The sequence below is a fragment of the Phalangium opilio genome, unplaced genomic scaffold (genome assembly GCF_054372755.1).
Source record: "Phalangium opilio isolate 3A_F unplaced genomic scaffold, DU_Popi_V2 ptg000002l_1, whole genome shotgun sequence".
In the NCBI taxonomy this organism is placed as follows: Eukaryota; Metazoa; Arthropoda; class Arachnida; order Opiliones; family Phalangiidae; genus Phalangium; species Phalangium opilio.
In genome coordinates, this window is record NW_028324144.1 from 3,652,545 (window position 1) to 3,666,470 (window position 13,926).

The following is a 13,926-nucleotide window of genomic DNA, read 5'->3' on the forward strand; positions in this document are numbered from 1 at the left end:
ATACATCAAATAGGAATCTTTGTGTCCTTGTTATTTTCTATGCGGGTTTTGTGGGTGGGGCTTGAGAACTTATTATCCGTCACGTGGCATATTTCTGACTTTACCTAATGTTCTGGATTGATCTTGAAAGGGTTTAAGTTCTAAGGTTTTTATTATTTGTTAAATAATGGATATTTTTCGAGCTCCCATGTTGCCTAGGGATTTTTTTTATAATAATCAATATTCATGATATTAATTGGAATTGGTGAATAGATTCTTTTTAAAAAGTCAGGAATGCATACGGCTAATAGGAATCATTGTGTCCTTGTTAATTTCTATGCGGGTTTTATGGGTGGGGCTTGAGAACTTACTATCTGTCACGTGGCATATTTCTGACTTTACCTAATGTTCCGGATTGATCTTAAAGGGTTTAAGTTCTAAGGTTTTTATTATTTTGTTAAATAATGGATAGTTGAAGTCACGTTATCATGTTAATTACTTGGAAAAAGTTAGATTACGTCATAAAGAGAACGTAATATTATTGTAGAGCGCTGATTGGTCGACCAAAAATGGGTATAGTGTGTCCTAAACACCATACTCGGAATACACTATACCAAAAAGAAGTTCTAGAAATAACTTTAGAAATTATTGTAAAACGTTTTGAAGTATTTGTATTTTCTTAACACTTTAAGTTTAAGAAGAAAAATTTCGTTATGAATCAGACCATGCAGATCTGGAATTTTTTTTCTGTTTGTGTCAAAGACACTTTATCTAATCTTTTTCCTGTTTTTTTCTTTCTTTCACCTTTGGTTCTTACTCGTTATAAAGATTAGATTTCAAATTATCACATTTTTTATTTACGAAGGTATAATGGTTCCGCCTTGATAAAACCTCAACATTGCAGCGTTGACTTTATTGCTCGTGAACTTTGTTATTTTAGTATAACGATTGAAGTTGTATTTTATTCGTGTTTGCGCGCGCGTTATTTTGCGTGTTATTTTAGTTTAAATTGTAATGGGTGGTGAAGAAATAACGTTCATCGTAGGAACGCGTGACGTTCGCGTTCCACTTGCCGTTTTTGTCAAAAACAAGATTAATATTCGAGATTTATTGGCTGAAGCCGAAACTCAAACTCCAACTATTATCATTTCGTTGGAGAATGTTTCTTACGCGACTTTTAAGAAAATAGAAAGGTTAGTAAATTGAAAGCCTAAATTCTTGAATGAGTTGAGGAAAAAACGTGTACGGCAACGTCAAACGTGTCTCTAGATATAAGGGGTAAGGTTTGGTTTGCTGGAAAACTCATCAGTTGTAATTTCAAATTCATTAATTTATAGACAAAGTATAGACCTTTCCATTTGAATAAAAGTTTAGGTAACATAACATTAACCTTGAAAGAACGGTCCTTTTCTAAATTTAAAAGGAATTAAATATTAAAAAATATATAAATTATCTCTAATTACAAAGTAATTAGTGTTTAATTAGTTCTAAAAACGAGGACTACTGCGCACGCAGCCATTGCTTTAGTATAGACCTTTTCATTTGAATAAAAGTTTAGGTAACATAACATTAACCTTGAAAGAACGGTCCTTTTCTAAATTTAAAAGGAATTAAATATTAAAAAATATATAATTTATGTCTAATTACAAAGTAATTAGTGTTTAATTAGTTCTAAAAACGAGGACTACTGCGCACGCAGCCATTGCTTTAGTGGCGTCTGCTAGTCCGAACCTCTTACCCAATTAGCTCTCTCAACCTGCGAGAATTCAACCAACTCCGTAGGGGTACGGGGTTCGATTTAGCAGACGCCACTAAAGCAATGGCAGATGGCGCAGTAGTCCTTGATTGTTTATAAGACTAATTATATTCTAATTATTTTATAAAAGAGATCATTTATTATTATTTATTATTCTCTACAAGAAATTAATTTAAACTTACGCTACACGTTGCCGTACACGTTTCATACATTTTTATAAACTCTATTAATGACCCCTAACTCATCATGCAGATTTATGATTGACCCCGAAGAACCCCAACAACTTCTGTACACAATAAGGGACGTTTTGGACATAACTTTATTATGTCAGGCTTGTCCGCCTTTGGAAGTTCTTTGTCACGCTTTTATCTTTCAACACTTGACACCCGAATCCGCATTAGCTATTTTGTCGAAATCTGACGATTTGGGACAGGGCCCTAGCAAATTTCTGTTGAAATTAGCCAAAGATTATTGTACCTCTAAACGTCTGTCGACGCTGGAGTCTGAAATACTTTTAAAAATGTACACTGGTGATTTAAAGAAATGCGTCGACACCTTTAGGGATGTCCCCTATAATTTATTCGTTATGTTAATGAAACGTGCCAAATACGAATCCGAAAAAGAAGGTGTTCCAGCCAGATCTATTATTTTCGAGTACTTACCAAAGGTATTTCACTCATTTTTATTGTAGTATCAAGGGTAAATAGAAGAAACAGGAAGTGAAATCGTAGGCGACAATCGTGTCCGATTACCACAGGGGCTGGGCCGACTTCTTAGGTTATAATCCTCGCACCAAGAAGCACCGCTAGAGGTAGCCTCCCTTCACGTGTAGTCATGAACTCAGGTGAACTCCGTCTGCCGTTGTCTCTTGTTGCAATGGAAATAACCTAAGGCGGAAGGCACCCTCCCCTGTACGTTGGTTTCTCTTCAAGTATATGATGGAATGAATGGTCATGTCGTTGTATATTTAGATTGACTTCTTGTCAATGACTGTCAGGGATTTTATGGCTGGACCGATTGACAGTGATATTCTGACTGATAATGAAAAACTGTCGCTATTGGCCAATATTAATCAACCTGGTTCACTTCAACTACCTTATTGGTGCTCAACTCGTAGAAAACGTAATGGGGAACAGACTTTTAGCGTTGATTTTTGCAAGTAAGACGGATTTAATGAAGATTACGACACATTAGCGGATTTTGAAGCGTTGAAGAGCGTCGTCAGATGTCGCTATGACCGTAACGCGAGCTTTAGCGCCATTTTCCAAAGGTATTATACACTACCAGGGATAGATTTACGTCAGTTCGACTCATAGCCCAGTATAGAGCCCCTCCCTCCAACACGTAACGAAAAGTTTAAATGGGGACGGCGAAAAATACGTAATTTCTTTTTACCTCTGTCGCTATGACCCGTCTCTTCTTTCATACCCCCCCCCCGTACCGTGGAAGGGGATCCGGGGCTTTGACGCTCGCCCACATTACTCTGTTCTCCATTCCTACTTCTAAAATTAAATCTATCCCTGACGCTACACGACGTTTCAAAACGCGATAATGTGTAGTAAGCTTTAGGGAACGTCCATAAATTACGCGGTTGTTCCATAATCCATCTTGTAATCTCAGGTCTCCTGTCAATTACTCGGACACTGACGTTGTTAAGAGTCCATTTATTTGCGTGGCCGATTTCACACCCGAAGAACGTGACGTAGTTCTATTGGGCGTTGAATTTCACGCGTTGTCAAAGGTACATACGACGGATTTCGTCGAAGCCACCGTTCACGTGACTTGCGGAACTTTCGGTTCTAGCGACAAAATGGAGACAAGGATACCATTTCTTCCTAAAAGCACTTTTTTGCAAATTCCTGGTGATTTGGTCATCACCAAGAACAAAGTTTGTCGAATAAGCGTAACGGTGTCGCAGGTGGGATTGGAACTGTTCTCTTGTTACCGTAATAACGCCCTCCCAAGTAAAAATAGGGTCACTTTGAACGGATTTACTTGTACTTGTAACTTGTCTCCTGGTGCGGCGCATATTAGGAAGGTGTACCTGAGAAAAGCTTGAATAAATTTTTGTATAATTTGCGTTTATCATAACCTTATTTCATAATACTTGCCATAGGGGCATATAGTATAGGCTTATGGAAAGTATTATACGGTTATGGTTTTCTTATTATGGTTGGTTTTACCAGGAATACATACAGCTACTAGGAATTATCGTGTACCCTTAAATACCATGTTATTTTCTGTGCGGGTATTGTGGGTACACCGGGCTTGAAAACTTACTACCCGTCACGCCTCATAATTCTGATTGCGTCTTTAATCTAGCTGTGATTTCATTGGTTGGTAGCAACGCCAGTTCCTAGACGCTCGCGTAAGGTACAACAGAGATAGATTAGTCGCCAGGTAAAATTCGTCATGCATAATGATAAGTCTAGTTAGCTCTTCCCACAAAATCCGCCTATATACGTTGAGTGAAAATCAAAATGGTACGTACACAATGATTCCAATTAGATGTATGTATTCCTGAATTTATTACTTGTTGTGTAGATAGTTTTGAAATAAATTTTGAATTGTTGGCTTCTCTTTCTTGCGAACTATAGGCTACATATCTAGAAAAATAACGCAAGGAAAGGAAGCAATTCCTTTCATTATTGCTTTTCAATTGCTGGATCACTATAAAAGTGCTTTTATTGCAGAATACTGGCGGTTTCTTTTTAATTACAGTTGGTAGATCTTAGCCCCTGTTTTTTTCTTCCTTCTCTAGTCTTCGGAATTGAATGGAAAAGTTTGGAAGTAAAGTTTATATTCGTTTCTTTGATATTGAAGCCGAAATAGAAATGAATAAAAACTTTTTGGATGCTTAGGCCTATACTTCTTTCCAAGTTGCAAAGAGTAAGAAATAATTTTTTTGAGGAGAAAGAAAACTTCATAATAACTCCGGTCCACCCGGAGCTTGCACTGTTGGATAATAGGAAATGTTGATTAGGCTCTTTGAAACTTTGAACGTATGCAGGGTGTTTCAAAAAGGGCGGCATTTGCCACAAGTTATAATTGGAGTCTTTTACTAAGGACCCCTTAATTTACTTCCCCCAGAGTCCTTTAATTCCTATAAAAACCTATATTTTTAAAATTGTCGTAAAAAATCCTATATTTTTGGCAAAAGTCGTCAAAAATCCAAAAAATCCTATAATTTTGAAATTTGTACGAATTTTAAGTAACCCATAGGTCAAACCAGGACTCAGGTCTAAAAATATCATAAAATAGTCCTATATAATCCTATAATTTTGGAGAAAAGTCCTATAAAATCCTATATTTTCATGAAAAATGCCTATAATTCCTATAAGTATGTTCGAAATTGGGCAATTAAATTAGCATTATCTGCCAGTTTCTTACTTAAATATCATGTTAAAAAATGTAAGAAAACCTTTATTTCTGGTTCTCTATATTCTACAGGCGGGCCTTATGACTTTCGGGCTTCGATTTGACGCCATCTTTAAAAATGGTGGCCCAAAACACAATAAAAATGTCCCGACAAGCAACATCGGGTGCCTTTGCTTCTTAATTTTAATTAAATAAATTCATGAACTTCTGTTGTTATCCTTAGAAACCCATCAACGTTTTAAGAGACTAAGGATACTAGTCGAAGAATATTGTACCCGGAAGTATTTAGTAAAATAGAAAATAACGTTTTGTATGGGTATGGGATGGGACGCGATGTTCTGCTAAACACACAAAATTTCTTCGTGCCAGGGTGATCAATTGTAATCCAATTATTCTTGGACCGGATTTTATAGGGCTAGAATGAAGACGGTGTATACATGTACTGTGTATAAGCCCGCCACTTTGCCAAAATAACGCCAACGGAATCGGACCGTAAAAACGTCTATAGAGCGCTGTACAAAAGGGACTTGTTCGCATTAGTCCCCTTGAACATTTTTAAACCCTGACTTTGGGAACAAAGTTTCAAGTTGAAGGTACAGTAGAGTACGGTGTTTGACTACTTTGTTTTCTTATCTTAAAGCAAAGCGCGGGTCACGTGGTTCCCCTACAAGTTTTCTTCCTTTACGAACTCAAGTTTTGGCTTTGCTTGGCATTTGTGGGTGGGATTTGTAAGTGCACTTTAAAATCCTGCCCACTAGCCTTCGCCAAGCAAAATTGGTGTTCTTTAGAGACGTCAACTTGTACGGAAACCACGTGGCCCTCGCTTTCCTTTAAGACGGAACCTTGATGGTTATGTGGGCAACAAAGAAGTTATATGAGGCTTCAAACAATACAGACCCAATTTGTTGGACTGGTAACTTCAATCCATACCCATCAATGTCGTAATCATAGCAAGCAGACGATATTGTAGCCCTCTGTTTTCAAATGGGTCTATTATAAGTTCTAACTCTAATCCGTTTTAAAAACATATAAGCAAATAAGATTATTTGATCTTAGAGAGAGGGAGGGGTTAATATCTTGGTGCGAACGAGACTTGATAATTCGGGCCTTTTCCAAACATTTTCCCTTCCATCTTCCCTTGTAAAATTTTCCCCCGAAAGCTAGTTTACTTTACTGATTGCCACAGTCACTTCCTTAAAAGATGGAGGGGTCCAAAACCCCAAGGGGAGAAGATTTTGTTATCCTTGAGGCATTTTTGGGTCCCTCTGACACACAAGCTTACATATATCCTATTATTTTAAACACAGCCTACCTGAACTAGAATAATAATAGCAATAAAGCATTAATGATTTTAATTAAAATTAAAATTATTTAACTAACTTCAATTCATCATTGAAGACGAATACAAAATGAGAAATCCCGGCGCTAAGAATCATAAAACTTTTCATATATCGGAGATTCGGAGTGCTAATGCGTAGCTCACTCGATCACGCGTCATTAAGGCACGATCGAGTGGGCTATGGCTAAAGAAGAGGCGGTAACAAGGTGGCGCCATCTCGATTGTCACTGCCAACGAGGCTTAAAATGTTCAAACAAGAAGGGATATCTAGTTTACTAGGGAGAAGGTATAAGATGCCTAAGTATTCGCGCGAGCCATAGTCCCAGTCCCCCTTTCAAAATTCAGGAGGGGGGACGTAAAAGGAGGCCGGGCTATTTTCGATACACTCTCCTCAGTCGGAAAATATGACTGTAATTTACGTCATTCGCGTCGCGCTGACGTTAGTTTTCAAGAACCAATGGGATGATGCTGGTTGTAATTTAGAGGCGGCGGGGATTAACTCCGGACCTACTATACGTTTGGACTGGAGATAAAGCTAGATTATAAATGTGGATGAATGAATTTATACCTTCTCCCTAATAAACTATAGATATCACTTCTTGGTTCAAACTATTGTTGGAATATTTTAGGTTGTCTTTGACACGTGTTTGATTAAGCGACCAAAGCCTTTACAAAGAAAGAAATCAAGACTTGGAGTATACTGTATACCACTTAAGTCTTTCATTAACCTCCCCAGTCGCTAGCTCACTTTCTGCAACTCCTATTCACCTTTGATATAGATAATTAGTAAATTAGCCCCTTCCGTCGTATGCCAGAACTTTGTTTTTGCAGACCGAAGATATTGGAATGTTTTCCTGCAACCAATCTTTGGTCATTCCATTAATTCTTCGACCCGATTTTCGATTTTGTTCGCCACAGATAACTGTGATAGCGCAAATTTAACAAGCCTAATAAAAGGGGACATGGTCCCCCGAGAGAGAGAGAGAGAGATACATTCGTCTAGGGAGGCGTCTACCAGTGACAAATTACGCAATGGTTCCCCCCCCCCTTTTCTCTAGAGATATCTCTCTAGATGAAACCTATTCCCACCTCCAATGATCCTATTCATTCTCGACCTGCATTACCAGCATCACCCATAAAGACTGACAAATAATGCAATGTAAGGGCAATGAAATACGATTTTGTATGAATTCAGTTCCCAAAAAGCTCAGGTTACTCATTTAAAATTGTTTAATTCTATAGCATTAATTGACCTTTTAACCTTTGCTCTCTCCGTACGTACCTCATCGGAGAAACCTAATCTAAAGTAACTATACGTCGGTTTGTAGATATAAGCTCACTTATTTAAAGCTCAGTTAACCAATTCATTATTATTAATTTGTTTCATTTAATTCGAAAGCATTAATTGACCTTTTAACCTTTGCTCTCTCCGTACTACATCATCAGAGAAACCTAATCTAACTTAACTATGTCTGTTTGTAGCTATAAGCTCACTTATTTAAAGTTCAGTTAATCAATTCATTATTATTAATTTGTTAAATTTAATTCGAAAGCATTAATTGACCTTTTAACCTTTGATCTCTCCGTACTACATCATCAGAAAAACCTAATCTAACTTAACCACGTCGGTTTGTATCTTTAAGTGCTGTATGTTTCTAAACGCTCAGTTAACATTTTAATTATTATTAATTTGTTTAATTAGAAAACGTTATTTGACCTTTTAACCCTTGAACTGAGCCGCTGTGCAATCATGAGGAAATGCGCAACTTTGAAACCTAGGCTTAATAGCAAACGTTTTGAGTTAAGAGTTATTTTGTTTATGGGTCTACGATTAGGTCTTTGTTGAGACGAAATTTTTCTTGTATCTTTTTTACTGTTTAGAGGTGTCTTGTGTCTTATTTTATTTGTGCATTTGCATCTCTAGCAGGCAATTGGTTTATCTTTTGTTTTTCCAGTTGGTTTATTTTTCGTTTATAGGAAATTTGATTGGATTAGTTCCATTCAAAGATAGTGCTTTCATTTTTATTGCAAACCACGTGCCTTCTAAAACTGTTACATTTTTCCTATTTTTACGAGATTGTTTTTAAATTTAATATTTTTTGGTTTTCTTTTGTTTTTTTATGATTTACTAATAGACTTGGTTGGGAAAGGTTCCAGGCCTTGTCAGTGTAAAAGTATTTTTAAAATAATGCAGTATGGTTATTATGATTTAGTTATTTTTCTGGTCGCCATTTTCTAAGATGGCCGCCAATGCAAACTTTAATCGTTCTTCTCTCGAAATTATACCTGATTATTATTATAGTTTTGGTTAGATTTCAAAAAATTTTTGTTTAAATCATTATTGGTGTATTGCTACTTCACCCTGTGCAGTGAAGTTCGGCAGGAACAACATTTTTACAGGGGCAATGGGAAAATACATGGCTTAGGTTTCGCCTAAATGCTGGCTTTGCCTGCATACAGATATAAATTTTGAGGCTCTCAAACTTATTCAAAATTCTGCCAACTTCTTAATCTTGGGATTTATAAAACAAAAGAAATTTAACTGTTTAAACTCGTAGACATAAATATCATTGGAAAGAAAGAATTTTTCTTCTTCTTCAAAAAAAAAAAAAAATAGACAAATTTACCGCAAACCAATTTTGAGACTTTAAAGGGGTAGTAGCGTGAAAATTTATTGTATTTTTGGAAACAAAGCATTTATTCAAAGATAATATAAAAGGACCTTGATATATGCCTTGCGTATGTTTTGAAGAATATAGTATATATATATATTACGGTTTAATTAATGTTTGGAGGCCATCTTGTAGGGAAAACGATCGACACAGTTATGACGTCGTCCTGTTGCTACAGGAAATTAATGAGACCGCCATTGGTAACGTAAGATTTTACTCTCCAGTCTGAATGGACCTTAATAGAGAGTTTTCAGATGGGATAGTATTACGTCATACCCTTCCAAACTCTTACCGCTGTTCTGGTAGCCATATTGGTTGGGTGGTCTCAGCTTCATTCCTGTTTTAAACCCATCAATATGGCAGCGCAAATTATGTCACGAGACTCAGCTCCTCCTCTAACTGAAAGCTCTATAGAAATTAAATGCAACTATTCCTTTAATATAAATGTAGGCTTAGCATTTTTCATTCTTTCATACGTGTTTTTAGAAAGATGAAAAATGGTATGAAAAAAAAATGCTTCATTTTCTTTTTTCTTGAGTTTCTGAAATGAGCTTGTCTAGCTGGGGATAGGAAGAATTTTTTATGCATAAATAATTTGCTAACGTTGTGTGTAAAGGCGGGTGGGCTATGGTTTTGAGAGAGAGAGAGAGAAAGAGAGAATTCGGAATTGGAGGGAGATTGTCTGATAGCAGGTGTTCGCGCCTTTACCCTAAGCCCCTACTCGAAGCGAAGAAACACAGAGCACCTGCGCCCCCACCGCGACCCTAGCTCTATAGCAAATGATATCCTTGCCTTACTCACGCTGTATTACCCCCGAACGTTCTATGTACTTGTCTGTCTCTCTCTCTCTCTCTCTCTCTCTCGCGCTCTCTCTCTCTTTCTCTCTGTTTCTCTCTCTCTTTCTCTCTGTTTCTCTCTCTCTGTTTCTCTCTCTCGCTCTCGCTCTCTCTCTTTCTCTCTGTTTCTCTCTCTCTCGCTCTCTCGCTCTCTCTCTCTTTCTCTGTTTCTCTCGCTCTCTCTCTCTTTCTCTCTGTTTTTCTCTCTCCCATGGTTGGAACAAAATACAATGCTGTTGGCCGGTTGTAGAAGCCCATTCCTTGGAGTTCTAACATGTTTAGAAGAGGAAAAGATGGCCATTATGCAATCAACATCGTTTTCAGTACTTAAAAATTATACTTTGGGCCAGACTTGTTTACTCGAAAGAGCGTGTAAAATAATGAAAATATCAATTGGAACCATGTTTCTATCTGCAATAATAAGGAAGATACAAGCGATTAAGTTTCCGTAATGGGTGGCACTACGCGTTAGGCTTCTCTGCTAACCACTGGGTAGTGCCCTTATTGGACGAATCCGTCAGGTGGTACTAGTCGTCCAATAGAGGTACTCCCCACTGCCCCAGTGCTTCACTGAGAAGCCTTTACGTTTACTGTCCCTAAGGAAAACGGTGTCCCTTGGGGCAGAAAGTCACAGAACATTTTCCACTCAAAATCTTTCATAGAACTAACTGCACTTGGGTCCTACCACCGAGCCTTTCTGGAATACCCTGTATATGCAGCTTGTAATCTTTAGATAGGCATAATATTTTGAAGTTTTGATTCTATCTATACCGAAATTATTGAACCTTTTTAAGATTGTAAGACTGAATTCAAACGAAACCATTCATTTCTTTCGGTACCGTTTCAGGACGTCACGTTTTTGAAATTACTTGATTTTTTTTTTCCTCTTTAATTCTAAATTCTAGTATTGGAAACTTTGGGGTTCTATTTTAGATTGAAATCTCAAATCATTTTTCGAAATAAGCGATCATATTTTATTCGAAGTTAACATTCTTACATTTTTTTTCTCTCGTAACCTACTTTGTTTCAAAAGTTTCGAGATAACGTTCCTTAATATTATCGGATTCCACTTTTTTCTTTATGGGGGAAAATATTCCACGTATAAGAGTTATAAATTTTTAATGGCATACAGACTTATGTAAGATCTTCTTTTCTACCGATAATATCGATGTTAAGCCTTTGTTCCTGTGGTTTTATTACGTTAGAGTTCCTGAAATTAATTTAGGGCTGTGCGAACGGAATATTGTAGTTTTTTTTTATTTTTTCGAATCGATTAATCGAACCGATAGGTCGAATTTAATTTTTATAAATGGTGGCGATTATTTGAATTTTAATGTCTAATTAAAAAATTATTATCAACTAATCAAAATACGCACACCCTAAGTAGAATTATGCATAATTTATTCCTGCAGACAAAAATGTAATTATGTAATTTCGTAAGCCCACAAGATATAAATGCAAATTTCAGAATTAAGACCGTCAATTTTCCAGATTAGTTTTTTTTTCAGTAAAAGTACAAATTGAAATATTCCCAAAATTAAGACTAATTTTTTAAAGAAAAAAATTCAATTTTATTATTAAAAACCAAAATGGTTAATTGATGTTAGTATTTCACTAGCTAGAGAGTTAAATCAGGCTTAACGCATCTTTGAAAATTTTACACTTAACGCATCTTTGAAAATTTTACACTTAACGCATCTTTGAAAATTTTACACTTAACGCATCTTTGAAAATTTTACACTTAACGCATCTTTGAAAATTTTACACTTAACGCATCTTTGAAAATTTTACACTTAACGCATCTTTGAAAATTTTACACTTAACGCATCTTTGAAAATTTTACACTTAACGCATCTTTGAAAATTTTACACTTAACGCATCTTTGAAAATTTTACACTTAACGCATCTTTGAAAATTTTACACTTAACGCATCTTTGAAAATTTTACACTTAACGCATCTTTGAAAATTTTACACTTAACGCATCTTTGAAAATTTTACACTTAACGCATCTTTGAAACATTTTACACTTAAGACATATTTGAAACATTTTACACTTAAGACATCTTTGAAACATTTTACACTTAAGACATCTTTGAAACATTTTACACTTAAGACATCTTTGAAACATTTTACACTTAAGACATCTTTGAAACATTTTACACTTAAGACATCTTTGAAACATTTTACACTTAAGACATCTTTGAAACATTTTACACTTAAGACATCTTTGAAACATTTTACACTTAAGACATCTTTGAAACATTTTACACTTAAGACATCTTTGAAACATTTTACACTTAAGACATCTTTGAAACATTTTACACTTAAGACATCTTTGAAACATTTTACACTTAAGACATCTTTGAAACATTTTACACTTAAGACATCTTTGAAACATTTTACACTTAAGACAAATATTTGAAAAAAATAGGATTAACAGGTATTTGAAAAAAATAGGATTAACAGGTATTTGAAAAAAATAGGATTAACAGGTATTTGAAAAAAATAGGATTAACAGGTATTTGAAAAAAAGGATTAACAGATATTTGGAAAAGATAGGATTAACAGATATTTGGAAAAAGATTGGATTAACAGATATTTGGAAAAAGATTGGATTAACAGATATTTGGAAAAAGATTGGATTAACAGATATTTGGAAAAAGATTGGATTAACAGATATTTGGAAAAAATAGGATTAACAGATATTTGGAAAAAAATAGGATTAACAGATATTTGGAAAAAAATAGGATTAACAGATATTTGGAAAAAAATAGGATTAACAGATATTTGGAAAAAAATAGGATTAACAGATATTTGGAAAAAAATAGGATAAACAGATATTTGGAAAAAAATAGGATTAACAGATATTTGGAAAAAAATAGGATTAACAGATATTTGGAAAAAAATAGGATTAACAGATATTTGGAAAAAATAGGATTAACAGATATTTGGAAAAAAATAGGATTAACAGATATTTGGAAAAAATAGGATTAACAGATATTTGGAAAAAAATAGGATTAACAGATATTTGGAAAAAATAGGATTAACAGATATTTGGAAAAAAATAGGATTAACAGATATTTGGGAAAAAAATAGGATTAACAGATATTTGGAAAAAAATAGGATTAACAGATATTTGGAAAAAAAATAGGATTAACAGATATTTGAAAAAAAAATAGAATGAACAGATATTTGAAAAAAATTTAACACGTATTTCTAAAAATTAGGCTTGACACAAATCTCGAGCCTCTCTCTCTCTCGCATATAAATCAGCCTTTCCGTGATCTTTTCAAAAATGCGTGTCAAATTTAATTTGAACTTGATGGAAATTAAACCAGTGACCCTATCACTTTAAGCCGTGATAGGGAAAAACTAGGTAAGCCTAGAATCCTTTTTAGCCCAATCTTGATTGATCTTGGCTAAGGTGCTCTAGAATCTAGATAAAGGAAAACGAAGTAAAGTGGAAGGAAAGATCAATTTCCCACTGTGTATTCCCTCTTTCTCGAATGAGGCTTGGCTGCCGACTGAATTATTTATTTCTACCACTTTCCCTATCTTACCTCCTTCTTCTTATTCTTGCTCCATTTTTGGCCACTTTTATTTTTCGTTCCATGGGTAAAACCAAGAGCTTCCCAAAAGAAAATTCTCCTCTGTGAGTGTTAGGGAAAAGATTGGGTTTTTCTCATCGAATTTTTCTTATTGATTCTTAGCATATTGGGTCGTCATTATTCGTTTTTGGCTACTGGGAGGGGGAGGGGGAAATGCCCGATTTGTACAGCTCTTAGGCCTAGGCTTAGTGTCTACACACAGAAATACGTATAGCCACCATAAGTTTATAAGTGATATGTTCCATTCATAAGTATGACACTAGTTATACTTCGTAATGCTACTGAGAAACTTACAGCTTGAGCTAGTTCGAGCCAGAACGACAAGCAAGAATTGAAGTCCTACACTCGGTGGTTAAT

The 13,926-nt window shown here is 35.4% G+C and overlaps 1 protein-coding gene across 1 annotated transcript; it reads left to right on the forward strand.

Moving 5' to 3' along the window:
* The first annotated feature begins 875 nt into the window (after positions 1-875).
* Positions 876-3,814, forward strand: LOC149718338 (uncharacterized). Its single transcript, XM_089841583.1, has 4 exons — positions 876-1,172; positions 1,988-2,402; positions 2,707-2,894; positions 3,356-3,814. The coding sequence occupies exons 1-4, from the start codon at positions 994-996 to the stop codon at positions 3,792-3,794; spliced, it is 1,221 nt and encodes a 406-aa protein (XP_089697709.1). The 5' UTR covers positions 876-993; the 3' UTR covers positions 3,795-3,814.
* The last annotated feature ends 10,112 nt before the right edge of the window (positions 3,815-13,926 follow it).

What these genes read in the sequence shown, in the direction of transcription:
- LOC149718338 (XM_089841583.1), top strand. Translation starts at nt 994, where the DNA reads ATGGGTGGTGAAGAAATAACGTTCATCGTAGGAACGCGTGACGTTCGC. An exon ending in ACTTTTAAGAAAATAGAAAG is followed by an intron (nt 1,173 to 1,987) that starts GTTAGTAAATTG and finishes CTCATCATGCAG; the next exon opens with ATTTATGATTGACCCCGAAG. An exon ending in TTTAGCGTTGATTTTTGCAA is followed by an intron (nt 2,895 to 3,355) that starts GTAAGACGGATT and finishes TTGTAATCTCAG; the next exon opens with GTCTCCTGTCAATTACTCGG.